At 38.9% G+C, this 22179-nt stretch overlaps 1 protein-coding gene across 2 annotated transcripts; it reads left to right on the top strand.

Moving 5' to 3' along the window:
• The first annotated feature begins 1047 nt into the window (after positions 1-1047).
• LOC309711399 (ceramide kinase-like) lies at positions 1048-19984 on the top strand. 2 transcript variants are annotated; one of them, XM_082541677.1, is made up of 14 exons: positions 1048-1414; positions 7036-7074; positions 10024-10164; positions 10262-10384; positions 10491-10616; positions 10709-10775; positions 11463-11608; positions 12676-12750; positions 13119-13271; positions 13508-13613; positions 13942-14021; positions 14881-15086; positions 15190-15410; positions 15501-19984. In XM_082541677.1, the coding sequence occupies exons 1-14, from the start codon at positions 1279-1281 to the stop codon at positions 15586-15588; spliced, it is 1707 nt and encodes a 568-aa protein (XP_082397803.1). In that variant the 5' UTR covers positions 1048-1278; the 3' UTR covers positions 15589-19984. The 2 variants fall into 2 exon arrangements, with proteins under 2 accessions (XP_082397803.1, XP_082397804.1); XM_082541678.1 differs by lacking the exon at positions 7036-7074.
• The last annotated feature ends 2195 nt before the right edge of the window (positions 19985-22179 follow it).

The following is a 22179-nucleotide window of genomic DNA, read 5'->3' on the forward strand; positions in this document are numbered from 1 at the left end:
TTCACTTTGCTCCTGAAAGCCTTCTTCTTCATGTTGAGGACAGCTTTGACTTCCTGTGTTACCCACAGTTTGTTATTAGGATAACACCGTACCGTCTTAGCAGGGGTGACTGTGTCCACACAAAAGTTGAGGTAGTCTGTAAGACAGTGTGTCGCCCCCTCTATGTCCTCACCATGTGGGCTCAGGAGCACATCCCAGTCTGTGGTGTCATAGCAGTCTCTCAGAGCATCCTCCTTTTCTGGGGTCCATCTCCGGATGGAGCGCGTTGTGACAGGCTGCCTTTGGACGAGGGGTGTGTATTGTGGCTGTAGGTAAACCAGGTTGTGGTCTGACTTCCCTAGTGGGGGGAGGGGGGTGGCTCTGTATGCATCTCTCACATTAGCATACAGTAGGTCAATTGTCCTGTTGCTCCTTGTGGGACAATTCACAAACTGGTGAAAAGCAGCCAGAGTAGAATCCAGTGTGGCATGGTTAAAGTCTCCAGATATAATAATGAAAGCCTCGGGGTTTTGTGTCTGAAGTCTTGCTGTGACTGTGTGTATTTTCTTGGACCTGAGGAGGAAAGTACAACCTGGATTACTTTTAAACAATTCAGATAATCTACAAAGCTATAAATGACACATTATCATTGAACTTTCAAAGGGAATTCAGTTATAGGGAGGGATCGCAGTCTGAAGGGTATGTGGGATTTTAAAGTTCAAGTGTGAGGACCACAGGGAGGAATTTTTGTATTTCTGGTTTGAGGGGCCAAAACATCAAGTGCTCTAAATGGGGACTTTGTACTGAAGAGGATTAGGGACACTTAGGTGGGCGTCTTTTCCAAAATTCTGGAGGAAAAGTTGTTTATATCAGCTTCATTAATTGTTTCGCACTTCGTCCTGAAAAACAATCAAAACAGAGACAAGGTTTCCAGGACGGTTTAACTTTGAGCATCTAAACTGTATATTCAATTTGGACAGTTCAATGCGGTTCATTGCCAAAATATTTGAATTACGAAACACGTAGATCGGGTTTTCTGAAGGCACCTGAATGCACCACAAAGCCCCTCCTATATCCGGTGAGAAACCGCTATCAGCCAGAAAATTGTACCGACTTGGAGTCCGTTACATGGGTATACAGTAACAGAAATCCCCGTCGTTTAAAAAAAAGTACTTATTTTCGAGGTTCGGGGCCTCTAAGGGAAACTCACAGACAACATGCCCGGGGAAAGGTAACCGTACTCGGAGTGCTGCTGCCTCCTCATCCGGCTAAAGGACGGAGCAAGACGGCTAAACGCCAATGGAGAGGCCGGGTAGGCTGCTGCTGCAGTCGGAGCTCCGCGTCAGAAATGCCGCGTACGATGTAAGCCTGAGCCGGTCACTGCTCATCTGGAAGAGACGGACCTCTAGTCCCGTGTACCACCCGTTCAGACCCAGTAAGATCCGTGATTAATGTGTCTGCCTTTGTCTATGTGTCTTAATATATCTCTCTGTTGGCCTTTAAGCGCACCGCGACATCCTGTGTGATAAACAAAGAACTCAGAGAAAACGTGAAAGGGGACACACAGCAGTGTTTGGACCTGTGGATATCATGCCGTTAACTTTCCGCTCTGAGCACAATGTATCCGGACTGTAGGACCATATGAGATATGATACATCCGGTTATATAACACTCATCATCCAGTCTGACAGTGGAGGTCACTGAGGCTGCAAGCTGCAGGGACGAACAAACACACCAAACCTCATACATAATTTTAGAATATTTTAACCACAAACAACATAATGAAAAATCACAGTTTTTCAAGTAGCAGAGGGTTGAGTGATTTATTTATTCAGTAGACGTGCTTTTGTTTGTGAGCCATTGTGTCCAGCTGACGAAGGTAATTGCACCATTCACTTTATTTTAAATCCGTTTTGGACACGTCCACTTCCTTAAAAACATATCATGCTATGTTTGAATGGAACTGGCTACTTGATGTTTTGCTGTAAAATCTGTAACATTTTTATAAGTTTTCATCTGAAAGTTATGGGATTGTTACATAGGAAGTTTATCGAATACAGAGACTTGTTAACAGTTTCCACTACGAGATTTTAAAGAAGGATACTGCACTTAAATGCCACAGCAGTATCAAAAAGAGTACTCAAAGTACAAAATCTCCAGATGTGAAAGCGAGCCCCCTACTCACATTTCTCTCACACCATCAGTCCCAAATTAACTGGTTTACATATGAACCAGTGTGTGTTGAATAACATGGTCACACTGAGTTTGTGTTAAAGGTTACTGGCTAACCTCATGTACTTAATTACTTCTCTGTTGTTGATTTGTGACTGTAACATATTACGAATCGATCACCCGATCATTGTGTTGTCATTTGAAATGTAGATGTACCCTTCAGTGTGAGCACAACAAATAAATAAAAAAAAAACCAAAATAACGTTTCATAAACAAAGGTTTTATAGTTTTATATTTCTTAATACTTTAATTCTAATTTAACATTATCAGTGACATATTCAGATCAGTATAACTGTAAAGCTGGGTGGCTCTTGCTAATCGTCTGATATGCATCACTGCCCCGGTCAGGGATGTAATCATTGCTTTATGTAAATACCATGGAGTCAGGACAGACTGTTTTACAGTATTTGTCTGCTAACACAAACCTTTTGTAGTGTAAACCTGTATCATTGAACATAACAAAGATTGATAATATGTACTATTCGTGGACAGTCACATTGTCTAATACATGAACACATTAATGATGAATCATTTGAGATGATCATGGTGAACAGAAGTGTTTTAGTCTCTGTTAGAATCCAGTTAAAACCTCAGTAGAGACTACCACAGTCATTCACCTCAATATATCTTAATATAATCCTGAGTTTTATTTTGTTTTGGGAGTTAAAATATCAAAATAAGCCAAATTTGTGGTTTGCATTTGTTGTTAACCTCCCTGTGTACTCTGTGTTAAGGTTTCAGTTTGATAGTCTACATGTTTTTGCCATTTACTGCCACTTGGGGGCAGTAAACTACTGTAATGTTCATAACTATTGTTTGTTTATACACTTTTTTTGTTTTTTTTACTCATCTCCAGAGTGTAGATGTCTATGCTTCAACATCTCAAAAGTGAGCGTAATACTTTCTAATAGCCAGCAGGGGGAGACTCTTGTGTTGTATTGTATTGTATTGTATCTTTATTTCAGACATATACAGAAAAAAACAATATATACACCAGTACACATACTTGCATTTACAAATACGAATATATATGTAAATACACACACGTATGTGCTCAGATAGAACAAAAAATAAAATAAAACAAAGTCTAAATGACATGAAATGACAATTATTAGGTCTGAAATGGAGTAGGAAGAAGTATAACATACTTGTACAGAAGTCTGTGGATGAATATCTCTCAGCTCCTTCACTTTATGAAGCTCATTCACTATTTTTATATCATGGTTAACAGAACATTAAGTCAGTTACAGTGGCTATTTTCATGTTTTATAGACAGTCTATGCTTACGGCTTTATAGAGGAGTAAAATCAAGCGTTAAAACGATGAACTTTCTCCACGGGAGCCATTGTTTGCGCTTCTCATGTGCGGTTTATTTATCCTTTTTTCTTCTTCTTCTACCTCTTTGTGATGAAAGGTTTCTTTTTCCTGTTTTAATGCAACTTTTCAACAGGTTGAAATGCACATTGAGGCATGGAGGCAAGCTTTGCTTTTTACACCAAAGAACTTGAATCTTTAAAATTTTAACTAAAGAGTTGGACATCTCTGGTGGATCATCAATGACTCACCTCACACTGCCTGTTAAAATGATCCCAACTGTTACTGCAGGAGGTGCGTGACAGTGTTTGTTTGTCAGCAGGTTACTTCTCTTCTGTTTCATCCGAGTTGGTCAGGGTTCAGTTGTTTCCAGTGTCATGGTGACAACAGCTGTGTGTGTAAAACTGAAACACACACCAGCATGTGTTTTGTATTTCAGTTGTGAATTTTTTATGTGTCCTAGTTTCTGTCTGTCTGCTGCTGGGGGTGTTGAAACGCTAAACTTTGTTGTCTGGGTCAACTTTGCTAGCGAGAGACAGAGAGAGGTGTTGAAAGACTGCTCCAACGGAACTTATTGTTTCAGAGGAAAACACGAACACAGTGTACAGTCGAGTCTTAATAGCTTACTTACAACTGGGCTCGTCAGGCACTCTTTTTGGCTGCAGTGGTTATTATTATATTTACATGCTTCCAGCTCCCGTTTCTGGTTGGTGACAACTCGTACTTTTCCACTCTCCTTTTTCTCCCTCCCTCGCGCTCACAGACGCATAACGGCAGTCCATTCTCCCTGCAGCACGGACTACACTGCCCATGAGGCTACATTCTTTAGGGCTATGCTTGTAACACTCTGCCTATTGCCTTCTTATTAAATAATTTTTGTCAATAATTTTTAAAAAATATTTCTTCGCATCATTCTGCGGGCCACAAATAGAGGTGACATGGGCCGTGAGATTGACACACAGGCATTAGAGCCGCGTTTTGTTTGTTTTTCCTCTGGTGTGGAATTACCAAAAATAGAGAGAGCATAGCCTAATATATGAAACAGGAAAAGACCGTGCCGTGTAATCCATTTATTTCAACAAAGTAACTGTATTCTGAATACCACCTTTTTAAACGGTAACTGTAACGGAATACAGTTACTCATATTTTGTATTTTAAATATGTAACGGCGGTACATGTATTCCGTTACTCCCCAACACTGAATACAGTGCAGCATTATTTACAAAGTGTGCACAATGAGATATTTGAATTTAAGAACTGAATGGGTGAACAGTATAGTGAATATTAAGAATATAACTGTAGCTTGTAATATCCCCCTAACGCCTGTATTATAAAGCAAGTTCACCATGCCCAGGATATCTTTTTCCTTATCTGGCTTCGCTCATCTTAGAATCAGCAGTCCTGCTAAGCAGTCACATGTAGCTTCTTATCAACTCAGTAAGTCAACCCAGGGTTTTTTCCAGTGTAGCTAAAAGCACGTGGCCATAAAAGAGGTAGTTTGCAGCATATGACTAATCATAGACATGAAGACATACCAGCAGAACAGCATTTTAAAAGAAAAAGAAATCTATGAGTAACTATGAGTAGGCATGAAATATGGTGTAAATGCATCTTTATACCTGACGATGTGTGACCTATAGATTAAGTGCTCTGAGTAAATTAGGCTGAAGGAACTCTATGTAGAGATCTGACTCACCAGAGAGCCCATAATACAATGCCATCCATCCATCCATCCATCCATCCATCCAACTTCAGCTTATACCCATAGGAGGGGTCCACCCTGGACAGTTTGCCATTCACACCTATAGCCATTTTAGAATCGCCATTAACACGCATGTCTTCGCACTGCGGGAGGAAGTTGTAAACTCCACACTGAGTTTGCATTCTTTCCCAGTGCTTGTGTGGGTTCTTCACATACTGAAAAATTGATTATGATTTGTGAGATTATTGTGTGTTTGCAATATGCTGAGTATTGCATTGTGAAGCATACAGACTGATCGACAGTGTCATTAAAACCTGTCATGTTGCATGCACCTGACAGACTAAACTGTTTGTATTACAGTCTATTCCAATTCATTTTTAATGCAAATGTGTAGACTAGCGTGCACATAGTGTACAGGTATTGTGTATGTAAGACAGCAGTCAGCAGTTGTCCTCTGAGATGATGAGCTGCTATCCTTTCAGCTGTACTCAAACGTTCCTCAGCTTTATGCATCACTTCTCTGATCCAGACTGTGTCTGTGGAAAGAACTGGGAGGTAACTTTTTCAAATTGTCTTCAGTGTCTGATGTGTTTTCCTTTAAGTGCATGTGATGTTAGCTTTGTCGTCTTTGGCTATCAGTCTTCCATCATGGTAAGGTGCGAAAGGAGCTGTCAATTCTCAATTCAAGTCCATTTTTGATTTAGAATAGAATAGAATAGAATTCAACTTTATTGTCATTGCACATGCACAGGTACAGGGCAACGAAATGCAGTTTGCATCCATCCAGAAGTGCTTTAGTGATATAGATATATTACAATATATATTAGCAATAATATAGATATGTGAGTATATTACAGAAATGGGTCTATTATGGTATGTTATAATGTACACGGTATGAAGTATGTTGTGAATGTTCTATAACTATAAGTATGTACAGGCTGTAGTGAGTACAAGCTATGTACAGGATATGAACAGGATATAAATATGAAAAACTATACAGAATATGAAATGAAATAAATAACTTTACAGAATCTGGGATATACAGCTATACAGAAATGGGAACTATGCAAGTTGTAAACAGTTGTAGGATTAAAGATTATCGAATGTACAGAATGATTATTTACACAGAGCTATACAGTAGTGCAGTTAAGATAAGTGAGGGTGTAGATAGTTTCTACAGAGGCTATATAAAGTGCTAGTGGTTGTGAGTGGTGGTTCAGTCCATGTTATTATTGTGTTTGAGGGTACAGTTGTCCATTGTGGGTGTGTGTATGTTCAGTCCATGAGTTAACGTGGGTCAGATGTCAGGAGGCAGAGTTCAGGAGTCTGACAGCTGTGGGGAAGAAGCTGTTCCGGTACCTGGTGGTCTTAGACACAGATGGCATTTTCTGATTTCTTTCAATACCAGCTTTGCCCCACATTTCAGTTTACCTCACAAGAAAAAGCCGACAGCACAATCTGGTGGACTGAAGAAGCAGCTGAGTTTTTTATTGTAACTAAAAAGTTCAGTTTTTATTTGCAGTCCATGCAAACTTTATCTCTGTATTGTCCCTATATTGATGCGATGTTGCCGTGGAAAATACTGAAATACTTAATTTAAAAAAAAATTTCTTCACCCCCACCTGTAGTAGCCAGAAAGGAAGGCTGATTTAAAAACATGTAGACTATAAAGTTAAAAGGTGACTTAGTATCCTCATTCATTTAGGCACTTGTTGATCTGAAACAAAAGTTAAATTTTTTCTGATTGTCTTAGGTTAACTTACTCTCTATCTGCTAATTACAGTGTTACCTGTATGGTTTTCCTGCAGGATTTTGTGTTCCTTTGTTTCCTCGTCGACCTGATCCAGGTAGGAGATTTAGTTCCCACAATGCAGTGGGCCACCTCCACCCCATTGTGTGGAGGTTTAGTGGTTCTGCTGTTAGTACATGTTTCTGGGTTTGATGGCTGAAGTGTGAGGTCTGTTTGTGTTGTTCCAATTTAAATAAGTGGTTTTATTCCAAAATGATGAAAAATAAAAACAAAGCAACCTCCTAACCTAACATTAGAGTAATTAAATAATCTCAGTTTCATGAAATAACCTTTACCGTCAGAAGTCATGTTTTGGAATAAACCACATGTTTAGGAGTAAAACGTGTCAGTTTAATGCTGTGTTCAGTCTGTTCATCAATAACAGATCCAACAGAAACATGTTGCCCTCCCTGTAGCTCTTGTGTCAGTGTTCGATGTGTAGTTTGGCTTTGTAGTTCCACTAATTTAGCTGACCTACTGTAGTTTGCTTAAGTTTCTTTATATGGGAGATAAACATGCTCCTGGCTTCAAGAAAACACTCTTTGGTCAAGTGTTATGTAGAGGAATAGTCTGATATTCCTCTTTTTCTTTCTTAGAGTAAGATGAAGACATACACTATATTTCCAAAAGTATTCATCACCCATCCAACTCATCAAATTCAAGTGTTCCAATCACTTCCATAACCACAGGTGTATAAAATCAAGCTCCTAGGCATGCAGAGTGCTTCTAGAAACATCTGAAAGAATGGGTCGCTCACAGGAGCTCAGTGAATTCCAACATAGTACTGTGATAGGATACCAACTATGCAATAAGTCCAGTCGTGAAATTTCATCTCTACTAAATATTCAACAATCAATTTTTAGTGGTGTTATAACAAATTGGAAGTGATTGGGAATGACAGCACCTCAGCTACAAAGTACTGGCAACACGAACTCACAGAGCGGGGTTAGCTGATGCTGGGGTGCATAGTGTGCAGAGATCTTTTTGCAGTGTCTTTTGGGAGGAATTAGAATGGAGACTGAGCCAGGCCTTCTCGTCCGATATCAGTGTCTGACATAACAAAGTTGTTTCTGGAAGAATGGTCAAAAATTCACACGAACCCACTCATAAAATTTGCAGAAAGCTTTTATGAGAAGAGTTGAAGCTGTGATAGCTGCAAAGGGTGGCTCAACAATATATTAAACCTTATGGATTAAGTGTGGGTAGTCACTCAAATCCTATTGTGTGTGAAGGCAGAAGATCGAATACTTTTGGCAGTATAGTATAGATCAAAAGTACATGGTGAAAACAAAAAGTATTGTGATTCTGCTCATAACAAGGAAAACCTTAACTGAACTAAATTTAGCCACTGTCTCATTAAACATCATCTCCTTGTCCTTTTCTGGATTGCTTCCAGTGCTTCATGGAAGTCCTGTTCTGAATTGCTGGAGTGTGTGTACGTATTTCTCATTTATTACCAAGCTAACATCAACTTCTGTGTCAAACTGACCGTGTTTTTCTCATCATGGATCATCACCGATGAGCAAAGTTTTGGAGGGTGACTGCAGCCCACCCTCCAAAAGTTAGTTTTCAGTGGAATAATACACACACTCTCAAAGTCAGCAGATCGTGGATCGGGTGAGAAATGAGACCAGAAGGAGAACCACCATTCACCATGGCTGCTCCCCTCTCGATGCGGGGTTCAGTTTTAAAGTCCCGAGGCATTTGAGGGAAAACATTTAGTGATCACAGTAGCAGCAGTGTAACAGTTCTTCCAAACACCAATCATCCCTTGATATTTAAAACACACTTTTGGTTAACACCTGGGTATTTCTTTAAATGGCATGAATGGCAAAAAAGGAGAATTTTTTTCTTTTTAAATATTCAGCTTTCTCTAAATTATCATGCCTTAACCAGACATTCTATGGCAAGGACCCTAATCCTAAATGTGATGTAGGTCGATTTTTGTTAATAATAAAGCAACAAACTAGATTAGAGGAAAGCCTCATTAAGAATTATCAATGGCTCCTCATTGCTTTGGCAGAGGTTGACCAACAGAAGGAGAAATATGACCAGAGAAGTGCATGGAGTGTGGTTCTTCTCCTGATAAAGTATTTCCAATTAACAGCTCCAGCTCTGGTTTCAGAATTGTTATTCACCAACACAGTCTTCACTCAACATGAAGATGTGGCTCCCTATAACTTCATCAAACATAGAAAATTGTCACAATAGGACTTCCACGGAGTGAATATAAAAAAAGTCAGTAACAATGGAATCAGTCCTGAGATGCACAAGGAGCTGACCCTGAGGGGGGAATTTAAATCAGGTCAAAATTTTTTTTTTTGTTATTGGCAAAGTCACAGATCTTGATGACACCCCTGATATTTAAAGTTTATGAATGTATTTTTAAAAATATGCTACTTCTGGCTATAATGCTGTTTTGAAATGGTGAAAAGCTGATTTTGGGGTTGTTTTTTTTTTGTGTTTTGTAAATAAAATATAAATATAGTAAACAGGGATTTTTACAAAGCTTTGTGTTGGAGTTCATGATGATTATTATTGAAAATGAATTGAACGTTTGTGGAAATGATCACAGCCCAGTGATACAGTAGTGTTTGAAATGGAGCCAAGGTCTCACTCAGTCTTATTTGTTATTCATGAAGTCAGAATTAAGATTAAAACCATTTGAAGATGAAAATGTGCCGTAGGTTCCTTCATGTGGAGACAGAATAGCAGAAGAGTGATTGTGATGTGAGCTGCAGATACAGATAAGTGAGTCAGAAGTGAATCCGAAAGATGACAATGCCAATATGTGGGTCATGTCACACTCGAGTATTGCTAAACTTGCTGCATCACTCTAAATATGTGGACTTGTTTCACATCATCATGACCTCATTCTAGAAAATAAGGCCAAAAGCAACAATACCCCTGGTGGTGCCTTCACATGCTGCCAGAAGGCTCTGAAATTTGAGAGCTGGCTGCTGGTTGGCGACACTAACTGCTTTGTGTGCATCTGTGTGTTGTTCAGGTGTCTGTCACAGTGTCCCAGTGTCAGAGATCATCTCTGTCAGAGAGGAAGAGGAGGAGAATGGCAGCAGACAAAGAGACGATGGCAGCTGGAAAAAGATCAGAGAAAGAGAGGGAAAGGACTGCAGGCAGGCCTTCACAGGTAATCCAAACACTGCATGATCTGCACTCTAGCACCTTGGCAATCAAAGATGGCTGATTATTAAATAAGTATTTTTTTTAACTTGTATCTGTTTTAGTGTTGTACGTGGAGAGGTGTCGGCAGCACCGCTGGCGGTGTGCTGAAGTCACCTTCACTTGTTCGGATGAGGCGGTGTGTCAGCACTGGGTCAGCAGCATCAGAGAGCAGCTCGCCAGTAACAGTATGATTTTACAAAAACCCACTCTGTCTGAATAACTCATGCCGCTTCCACAAACTATTTGTGACATAGTTTCTGTTGTTGTTGTTGTTGTTATTTGTGTCAACAGCCAGCAGACCAAAACATCTGCTGGTTTACATAAATCCATATGGTGGGAAGCGTCAGGGAAAACGGATCTACGAGCAGAAAGTTGCCCCCCTGTTCACACAGGCTGGAATCTCCACCAGTGTTATTGGTACGTCCAAGTCACTCACCACCCAGTCTCCAACTTCCTGTGTCAGAATTATACATGTAACACACTGAGAATCTGTGTGTTTGTTGTCATAGTGACAGAGTACGCCAATCACGCCAGAGATCACTTGAAGATGGAGGCAGAGTTGAAGAAATTTGATGGGTGAGTTTTGTTTGTCCATAATAGAAGTTCACCCATAAGCTACAGAGTGTGTCAAAAACAATCATCAGATTTCAAAAGACTGGACAAAGAAGCTTGAAGTAAGGGTTTTTAATAGTTTACATACAAAACAAGATTGTAGTCCTCCAGATACTTGGCATATGTCCAAGCAATTGTCAAACTCGTCCCACAGTTTTGTGAGCATACCTGGAGTCACTGCAGCCATTGCTGTTGTTATTCTGCCTACCAGCAACCACCTGAAACTCACAAACCCGCACCTTGTAACATTACGCGTTAGAATGCAACCACTTTGAAAAAGGAAGATTCTTTGTGATTCACCCTGTACAGTGAAGATTAATTACTTAAATGCTATAAAAAAGAAGCCGAGCACAACATAATTCAGATTCATAAACTTTTTGGACAATTACACATGATGATGATTTTCAACCAGACTTTCAGCTTTAATTCAGCAGGTTTACTAAAAGTACTGCATCAACTGTTGGTGGTGTTATGCAAATGCTCATAGATCTGATTGTACATGTAGGACAGTAAAAAATCCCTGAGCTTCCCGAAATAAATCACCACAGAAAATATCTGTGTGTTTTTCACACAACATTTATACATGTGATCTTTTAGAAAAGGTCACGGAGAGATTGTCGATGCTAATATTCCACTGTGACCCTTGCTTAGTGTGGTGTGCGTTGGAGGGGACGGCATGTTTAGTGAGATCATCCACGGACTGATCTGGAGAACACAGATCGACTGCGGCGTAGATCCAAACAGTCCAGAGGAGGCACTGTCTCCCTGCTCCCTACGCATCGGAATCATTCCTGCAGGTCTGAAACTCAGAGAAATATCACTGCTTTTCTTTTTGTGTTGGATTACAGCAAAAATGTAGGTAACTCTGACTTCATCCTAAAGGTGTAGCACTGTGTCACAGGTGTACTTCAGCAGGTTGGAACCATTACATGGTTTCTTTGGCGCCAAAGACTTATGTAAAGGTTTTCCAAGCCTCAAGGGATTATTTATTGAACTAACAGACTCTAGCGCCTGCTGTATTGTTCCAGAAACCTCCAGCTCTCTGGAGTCTGCTGTTTTGCCAGCTAACAAATCACTTTGGTCTCTCCTTGTCTAGTTTTTAAACTGTCCTTAACCTATATGAAGAGCATCTTCTTATCAGCACAAACTCTGGTACTTCATCACAAACAACTGCTATAAATAAAAAGTACATACAATACTTGTAGAATAGACACCTACAAAGACAGAGCGTGAAAAGAAAGACCAAATTGTTTGGAAGGTTTTCTATCTTTGTCTGTAAATAATATTTCCTTCTATTATTTGTATGAAAGCCTCACATCAATGCTTCAACTGATTTTCTCAGCTCTTCCCTCTTTAAGACATAAATAGCATTGTTGCTATATATAAAACATCCCGAGTGAAAAATAGCCAGACTTCTTCCTGATTTAGAAAGACAGTTTTAGCTGCTGACCTGGACAGTGATAGAGGTAATCTAGCTTTTAATGACAGGTGAGAGCCAATAAGTATGTAAGTATAAATACAGGCAGTCACTGTGACCTCATTTCTCAGTTGTGCTGGTTTGTGTCCTTGGTGTTTTCTGCTGCTGTGCTTATAAATACACACAGAGTCACCTGGGGGACATTATTCCTCTGTGCAGATACAAAAGTGAAACCGCACACCTGGGCAATTAATGGTTGCAGGTGTTTGTGTGTGCACAACAGGAGCAGCAGTGCTTTTACAATGTAAAATCACATTGTAAAGGTTTAAGAAAATAATCAGAATCGGTGATGACCGTCCTCTTTTCACTGGAATGTTCTACACTAGTAAACTGTTAGCAGATGGTGTTTGTGTTTTTTCAGCTCATTGTTTCTTCTGTCTGTTTCAGGTTCCACAGACTGCATCTGCTTTGCTTCTGTGGGCACAAATGACCCCGTGACCTCTGCACTACACATCATTGTGGGTCAGTCACATCATCTCCATGACATCAGCGGTCATAATATCCATTCCAGCAATATAACCTTTCTGAAGTCTAAAGTTAATGTTAACATGGAAACTATTAAAAAAAAAAAAAAGGACAAACACTCCTGGGGTAATATCTAACTATTTTGCTGAGAAAGCAAGCGTTAATGTAGACTTCAATGTCAAACATTGGTATTAGAAGTGAGAATTTGATACAGTTTAATAGAATATTTGATACATTTAACTGAACTTATTTTAAAATGTAAAACAAACCACAGCTTGGTTTGTTTTAAATTCTCAGTGTACGTGTCTGCTTGTCTTTCTTCAAAAATGGCAAACATACCATTTTTTTTTAATATCTGTGTGCAGGAGACTCTCAGCCGCTGGATGTGTGCTCAGTTCATCACAACAACATGTTCCTGCGATACTCTGTGTCGCTGCTTGGATATGGTTTTTATGGCGATGTGCTATCAGACAGCGAGAGGAAGAGATGGATGGGGCCTGCAAGATATGACTTCTCAGGTGGGAAAATATATAATATCCTTTAATTTTATCTATAATGTTTTACAGATAAAGCAGAGAAATTTATTGATGTCTGATTTGTCAGAGAGGCCCGGTACTCAAAATATTAGCAAAGAGAGGTTGTTTTTATGTCACCGCTCAGTCACATCAGCCTACCACAGTCCTTCCAGTCATTTTCATTTGCTTGCACGTGTGCATTATTCATCAGAATTTCTTTTTTTGGTAATGGTCTGCAGGTCTGAAGATGTTCCTGACTCATCATTACTACGAAGGAACAGTGTCCTACCTGCCAGCCAAAGGTATCATAGGAACGCCACGAGACGTGACCAGGTGTCGATCTGGGTGAGAGATCCAAACATGTATCAACTTGTTTCCCTTTTTTCTTTAAATATATAAATACTCTTTTGAATTTATTGGAATTTTAGAGCTGATCATAAACCTGTGACCTCAGTTACAACCAAAACATTTTGTAAATCCTATTCTAGTTTATTAACTCTTTGGCTATCTGACTTTCAGTTTTGCAGCTGAAGCGTTTGGTTTATGTTGCAACCAAACGCAGTCATATAAATTAAAGTGATAACCTTCTGAGGTTAAATGTAAAATGGCTTCTCATTAAAGTCCTTGTTCATTGCATCATTTAAGTAACGCTGGTTTCTCTGTAAATCTCCAGGTGTGTAATTTGTCAGCACAATGGACAGCTAAATTCAGAGAGAAGCGAGAAGTATGAGATGGATGAAGCATCAGACTCTGGTCAGTCCAAAAACAGTTTCTAATGGTCTTACTCACTGAACATTACTCCATTCCTAAATCTCCTCGTCTGGCTTTGTCATGTTTCTTTCTTGTTAAATCTCAGAAAATATTTATATTTGTGAATTAAAGACAAATATGTAACACTTCCTGAAAAATGATAAAACCGTGTCCATCCACCCATGGCTGTTCTGTAGTCTTGGTAGACATCAGCTGGCTTTGTTTTTCTAGTTTTTATTGAATTCCATACCAAACCTAATACCAACATATTATTTCTGAACACTTTGAGAAGTTATTGTCCAAGTTGACTTCAAGGTTCTCCAAGTTTATTTTGGCTCTTGTTCACAGCAAATTCACTGAGCCTAAACTTTAAACCTGAACCTCTCGATCTTCACCGAGTGCCCATTGTTCTGAGAGCTGTGACAGAAACTACCAGTTGTAGTCAATCATAATCACTAATAAGAAGTTAATAGATTTAGATAATAGATGCAAAGATTTAAGTAAGTGTATGTATATATTTGAGCCTGTGTAGACAAAAGAAAATTCCAAATAAATTTAACCTTGTGCATTTAATCCTTTTTTTTTTTTTTTTTTTAGTTATTTAAGGTTGGAAAAAGAACAGTTCAAAGAAACCATTAATCCCAAAGTGTGTGTAAACTCCTGAGCACAACTGTAGTGATGCAACCTGCAGTAAATTCATTATGTGAGAAACATTGGACTGAATGTAGTGAATGGAACTTTTTGTTTTGTTTTGTATGTTTATAATGAATAATGTGCAAACTTTTGGCACAGAGTGAAAACTGTTTTGGCAGCAGTAACAAGTAAAGTCAAATCTGTCTGTTTTCTTTTGTTTTTCATCCAGAGAGTAGTGGCGAGTGGAGGACGATTCGAGGAAAGTTCCTCGCTATAAACGCTGCCAGCATGAGCTGTGCTTGTCCTCGCAGCCCTAAAGGCCTCTCGCCTGCTGCCCACCTGGCTGACGGCACCACAGACCTCATCCTCGTCCGAAAATGTTCCCGTTTCAACTTCCTTAGACACCTCCTACGACACACCAGCAAAGATGACCAGGTATATTTCCAGTCTAAATTAAAACAAAAACAAAAAAACATGTTTTTATTGATATTCTTTGGACATTTTGGTCCACAACTAAATACTTATTTCTCTCAATCAGTTTGACCTTACCTTCATTGAGGTCCATCGAGTGAGGCGTTTTCGTTTCATGCCACGTCACTGCCAAAGCGACTCGGACCTGGAGTTGGACTTGCATGAGAATAGCAAGCGGCAGATCTTCAGCCAGATCTGCAAAGACCACCCAGCTTGTGGCTGTGCACCCGCCTACAGCAGCTGGAACTGCGATGGCGAGATCCTGACCCACACAGGCATTGACGTCAGGTATGATGACCCTGTGGGATCTTCTTCCTTACAAATATCAAAACTTGGTTTAAGTTTGCTCTTTAAAAACAACTTCTGCTGTTTTCTCAGAGTGCACGGCCAGTTGATCAAGCTGTTTGCTCGAGGGATTGAAGAACTGCCAGTGTTTGAGGATCTCTCCAACCCCTGTGCAATATAGATCTCCACCAGTCTGTCCCCAGGCATTGGAGCCATCTGATTATGGCCGCCGCCTAAAGCACTGCTACCACCTCCATCATGTGATGCTCATCACATCTTTCACTTGAAAACTCAACTGGCTAAGTTACATTGTTACTCAACAAATGTCATCAGCGTAGTCAGAAATGAAATTTTACTTTCCAGGTCTGAGGATTTAAGGTGATTTCCTCACAGGTGGGAAGTGATGCTAAAACTGATGAAACTCTAGATGCAGAAAGTAAAACATCAACCTCAGATTTTGGATTTTTTGCTAGATGACTGTTGGTGTTTGGTTGGAATGGTTGTTGGGTGTTTGGTACCAAATTTATTTAATATTGAACTCAGGCTTGAAGCTGAGACTTGCACAGTTTTAGAGTGAACTCAAAACCAAAGAAACCAAGACTCAAACAATGAACGTGTCCATGTCTGCACAGCCTAAATTGTCCTGTAGTTCTTGAGTCCTGTAATAGTGAGGTCCTGACCCACTATGCCAGTCTTATTTTCTCTTAACTCAGACTTGTTTTGATTTGATTTCATTCTTTCTTTGTTGTTTGTCTCATTGTTTTACTTATCAACTCAGATTTGACTCTCTCACTGACTTGTTTTTTTTAATCTGGACTTGTTATGATTGATATGTGTTCAGCTTCACCTTTGATGCTGAAACATGTGTTAATCACAAGTAATGCTAACTTGTTTTATCATTATTGGTGTTTGTTTTGTGACAAATCGTTGTCCAGTCTCGTTTCCATCTTCTATCTGTTTTGACCAGTCATGGGTACTGTTCCTAATCGTTTTCAGTCAAAGCTCCAACTCTTAAGCTAGTTAAACTGTTCAAACATGTGGGCTTTGATTTTGATCTGTCACAAGTGTTTCAATATCTTGCTCTTGTTATGGTCTTCTTTCTCAGTTTCAGATGTTCGGAATTAACTGTTACATGCCAGACACCCTACAATCATTCCCAGAGTCATCTGATCAATAGGGGTTTTAGCTCATTCATTAAAGGTTGAAGGAGATTGGGTGAGTATTTACAGAAAATAATTCTGATGAGACTTGTTTCCACAGCTCCAACTTTTCATCTATCAATCACAGCATTCACTGCAATGGGACGCATTCAGCTTCTCAAACAAGTCCATCAGAGTTGTCTCTTTGGTTCCTTACTTTTTTCTGTGAGACTCGAGCTCAGTCGTAGCTTTGCAATCATTTTTTCACTCTTTTTAATTATCAGAAAATAAGAAAAAAAATTCTCAAAGATACTTTTCAGTCTCATTTCAGTCAAGCTGGTCATGGCTGGGTAAACTGAGCAGCGCACAAATAAATCCTTTTTATCTTCCATTTCTGCTGAATATGCAACTCAGTCTGAGTACAGACACAAAGAAAGAAAAAAACATGATGCTTTAACAGCAGTTTTACACACTAACTGTACAATAATCTGTAATGTCTGTGATATGTGAGCTCAAGCTGTAGCTGTAAAATCAGTTTTTCTGTAGTAAAGCATCATTTTGAATTCTTTTGTCAAGTTAATATTGCTTCATCAAAATCTCAAGATGGTCATCTGAACCTTCCAAAAGTCAAAAAAACATTTTATAGCCATTGCAGTTTTTTGTTTGTTTTATGTTGGGTTTTTTTGTTTTGTTTTTTTCAAAGCTGTTCCTCACAGTGAGACATTAAATGGCCAAAAGAATGCAGACAGCTAAAAAACAATGTCATGTGGATGAAACACATAGTCCAAAGCTACAGGGATTAATCTCCTGCAATACTCTCTGTAGTATGTTCCCATTGAAAGTCACAACAGCATTACTGGAGTCCCGTATTGATATTGTATGAAGGTCGGACTCATCTTAGGTGCTGCATTTAACCTGTGAGAGGCTCTATGAAGGCCAAACTCCCATTTCTATACTACCTAAGCACCCTGTGCTCAACTCTATGGGTTCAGTTAGTTTAAAGTGTGCATGAGCCGTTGCAACCCTGCTTTAGATGATATGCTAAAGCTCTGATGTCAGCATTACTAGTCAATGTCACAGATGAAATCTGCTCTGTAAAAACTTCTGTTCCTGAAGTGCAGGAACATGAAATAATTCCAGACAGAATTTATGCCTAAGAAAAATCTGAATTGCTGCTAGACACTGCCTAATAGAAACGCACAATCTTTGGAATACTGGCAAAGGGGTATTTCGTTAAGAGTGTCTTCTTTCACAGCATCACAGGTGAAAAGGTTAGGGAAACACTGCAACAAAAACTTTCCCTAAAGAAAGGGAAGGCTGTAAGTGTTTAATCCACACATACTTGAGTTTTCTTGGTAAATAAAATTGTGGTTAAATGCTCTACTTACTGTGAGAAATGGTTTTGTTTTTCTAAACTGTGGCTGTGTTGAAGAAAACTTCTTTGTAAAGTTCAATTTGGCCACAAAGAGAGAACATTCACACACCAGTCTCTTTCATTTCTAGAAACCTTCAGCAAACATCGCTGAGCATGTCGTAGCCCAAAGGCCTCTGTAGCCACTGCTCACTGTGTGCACAAGATTTATCGATGTAGAAAATGAAGAAATGTAGCAGCCTTAACTGTTATGTTAGCCATCTTCATGGTGAAATTCTTTGTGAGGTTTCAAGAGAGGTCTGCCTAATTCTTATATAGACATATTTCTGTTATTATTGTATTGAATCAACATGATCGTCCCAGAGAATAACTGTTTGAATCAGTAACGTGGAAATTTAACAGAGAAAGGAAGATGAGCATCAGCACTGGAATCTCAGACTGTAGATGGTGTTTGTATGTTTACCAGTGCACCTGTTTCCTTTCCACCCATGTTGAGCTGGACTCAAACTGATGGAGAAGGGACCCAGTAGCAGCTGATGATAAACTGCAACACCTACCAATCAGCTTTCAGATTTATTCTTGTTAATCGGACCGAATACCAGCAGGGGTTCACTGATGTAGCAGTTTGTCTGTGTCTGTGATAGATGTAACTCAGGCCACAGGTCTTCAGAGCTCCACAACCTTTGAAACCAACCAAAATACATGGGATAACATCCATGATTTAGGAAAGCTGGTAAACTGGGTTCTAAGGACAGGCCTGTGTTAACTGGAATTAAATAGACCTCTGAAGACCTTCAGCTGAGCTGCCTTTCACATCCTGATTTAGCTTTTAAAGTTGTATAAATCAATAGTCACTCTGCTGTAACACCCCCTTAAAAAAGCCACCAACCAAATACATTAAAACTTATCCACAGAGGTCGACTGATGACCGAAACAAATATATATTTGCATTTAGCCAACTATTAAAATGTGTTCCATAATTATAGCTTTATTTATTAGTCAAAGTAGAAATTGGTAAATTAATTTGCTTGTTTTCATTAATTGAAAGTACTGGATTGATACTATAGCCGCTGAGCTTACTGCTAACACATAGTTAGCCAGCCATAGTAGCTAGTCTTGCAAGCATAGTTTTTAACGAGCAATGTAGCAAAACTGTCCAACCTAGCACAATGCTGGATTACACTGCAAACACAGTGAGAGAAATCACCCCGGAAAGGCTTTGTTAGGTAGTGAGCACTGAATCTGTAATCATAGGACTTTATCTGTCGACTTAGTAGTACTCACACTTGCTAATTTGGGCTTAGTGGGGTATGCACAAAGACAGTTGTGAATACAATCAGTGCATTTAAAAAAAAAAATACCTGAATGGGGTCAAGAAGCTGTGTGTGAAACCTCTGACTCATCAACAAACCAGTAGTGGAGGATGCATTGTTGGTGCAGATAGATTTCACAAGTATCTATCTGGAATACATGTGTTGCATTTCTTTCTTTTTTGTTGATGCCTTTGATGAAGACATCAGGTCATCAGTGCATGTTTTGCTTTGTGTCTGTCATTGAATACTATTAAAAGCTTAAACTTCATTTACATGTCATGTAATAGTTGCATGATGATCAACATGTTGCAAAGAAAAATAAAATGGTGATGTAACTGGGAGTTCCAGAGAAAGTGATTATATTTGAATCTATAGAGGCAGATGTAACCATGTCATAGTGTTGTTAAACATGTAGAATGAACTGCAAGCAGTATTTTTAGCACTTATTAATCTTATTTACTTTTCTGATTAATAGTGTATAAAAACTAAGTGTCCATTCTTTTCATATCACTGAGTCTATTTTGAGCATTCTTTTAACCAGCCCTGTTCCAGTTATGTGAAGCACTGTTTCATTTAAAGGCTCTCCTGCTTACTAATTATTATTAATATAATCTCCAACACTGTAGTTCAATCTGACACTGAACACTAGTTTGATCTGGTGAATCAGTCGACCTCTAGCTGTAATCTGAGCTGTAACTTATACCTTCTGCTGTAGCTGTTGCATTATCAACAAATAAAATATTTTCAACACTTCATGTTCAGAGTTATGCAGTTTGTCTCGGCCTCTAGGAAACAAATCAGAATTAACATGGCTGATCATATAGACGTGTAGAGGAGAGTGTGCTGTCAGGGTCAGCACAACCTGTGTGTGTAGAGCCAGTCACCCATAGTTAACCTGAAAAAAAGCATCCCTGTGTTTTTGAGCAACGCATTACTCTAATATTGCAACCAAATAATAAAAAAAAAAAGTATGGCTATTCTATGTGAAATATTATGAAACTGTTTTGTTCATAATGGTACGTAAAATTTATTTGTGTGGCACTTTTTAAGCCAGGAATCTGTTGCAAAGTGATTTACAGGGAATTAATATATAGACAAAAACATCATATTACAAAAGAACATTACTCAAATGCCTGTCTAAATATGAGTTTTCAGGTGTATTTTAAAAGAAGCCACAGGTACATTGGTGGTTGAAGGTGATTTAATCTCCTCAATTTCTCCTTGCTATTTGGGCTCCGATGAATATAAAAACAAAGAATTACCTGATTTTCTTTTTTTTGCCTGATTTTTGTTTCTGAGATAAATGAGAGCCACATAAGAGGACGTTCGTTTTACATTTCAATAGAACTGTGGCAGTATAATGTCCTCGTAAGTGGATATCAGGCCCCTGTAGAGTAAAATTAGTATTTTGGTCTAGACAGCCCAAAATGTGATGTCCACATGTATGTGGACGTCAGGTCCTAGGAGGATAAAGGAGCCTTTGACAGACAAGTAAAGAGCATTACAAGAATCTAATCTAGAGGAGATGAAGGATGAACAAGCATTTCCAATTTAACTTTGGAGACAACAGTCCTGAGTTTAGTGATCTTTCTTAAATGAAAAAAAGCAGGAGCGGGTCAAAGACTTGGTATGAGCATCAAAAAACACAGACTCATCAAAAATTAACCCAAGATTCCAAACAGTAGCTGGAGAAGGGACCTAGATGTTGTATAATTTGGGGCTTAATACTCTCTCAAGCAAGAATTAAATACTCAGTCTTGTATGTGTTCAGCTGCAGACAATTGTTTGGCATCCAACCATTGATTGCCCAGTCCATTAGAACAGATCGTTTTTCCAATTCACAAATTTTAAAAGAAATGTACAGTTAGATATAATCTGCATGCAGATGATAGGAAATAATTTTAAAATGACTAATGATAAGGCCTAATGGCAGAATATATACTGAGAATAACAAGGGGCTTAAAACCGATCCGACCACATGAAAATCCAATTACATCTCACCAAAATTTTCTCACTGAAATCAAAAGTGTTCTGAGGTGAACCATTTTAGGACAGATCCAGATATCCCTACCATATGATTGAAATGGTGAAACTTTAAGGACAGAGTGTAACTTTCTAAAAGCCGACTGAAAGTTGGCAAGAATATTGTGCTTCTCCAGTGCCTTCTTTGCTTGTGTCCAAACAGCCTTTTCTATTATTTCAGCAATGAAAGGAAGTTTTAAGATGTGCCTGTATCTTGTCTGTAGTGTCAGATCCAGACCAAATGTACAGACTGACATGAAGACAGCATGCTATTAATTCATGTGAACAGTAGCTAAGCATCACAGGACTTTAACAATGGAGTGTAAAGTACCTATATGCATTTTGCCCCATAAATAAAACAATAAGACAAATCATGGCGAAAAGCATTCTGCCATGATTTGTCTCATAGTGTCACTTAATATTATATTCCTTGAGCACTGAAATGTTCTGTGACCACACCAAGCACAGAGGCCTCCCATTTACCTCTGTGAACAAATAGGATATTATCCATTTTCATGGAATAAAATCCACACTCGGTCCACTTTTCTCCTTATTGATTTTTAAGAGGTTTCCATGAACAGCAACATACTTGACTTTCTAGCTTTTCGATGTTTCTGCTATTCTTATTATGTATTTGTAACACCCTATGGACAGATAAGGAAAAGAGTCATTGCAATTTATTTTCAAATAAATCTGTAATTGTCACAGTTACGAGGAGTGGGTCTGATTGTTTGCCGGCCACTTCCAGCTGGTGACCTAAGATTGACACTAGTAAATGATTTCCAGTAGCTAAGGCTCAGCATAATGATGATAGGAGTACATTAGTATGCAGAACATGATTCACTCCTGAATAAAAGCTTTATCAAAAAGAAATGTTTTAAGCCTAAACGTAAAGGGTTCCAGAAGAGAGAGGCCTCTACTTCCCA

Source organism: Aulonocara stuartgranti (genome assembly GCF_965226115.1).
Source record: "Aulonocara stuartgranti genome assembly, chromosome: 7".
Taxonomy (NCBI): Eukaryota; Metazoa; Chordata; class Actinopteri; order Cichliformes; family Cichlidae; genus Aulonocara; species Aulonocara stuartgranti.

Bases quoted from the DNA above. Each gene is read 5' to 3' on its own strand.
- LOC309711399 (XM_082541677.1), top strand. From the start codon at position 1,279: ATGGAGAGGCCGGGTAGGCTGCTGCTGCAGTCGGAGCTCCGCGTCAGA. The intron at 13,272-13,507 runs GTGGGAAAATAT...AATGGTCTGCAG, and splicing joins TGCAAGATATGACTTCTCAG to GTCTGAAGATGTTCCTGACT. The intron at 14,022-14,880 runs GTCAGTCCAAAA...TTTTTCATCCAG, and splicing joins GGATGAAGCATCAGACTCTG to AGAGTAGTGGCGAGTGGAGG.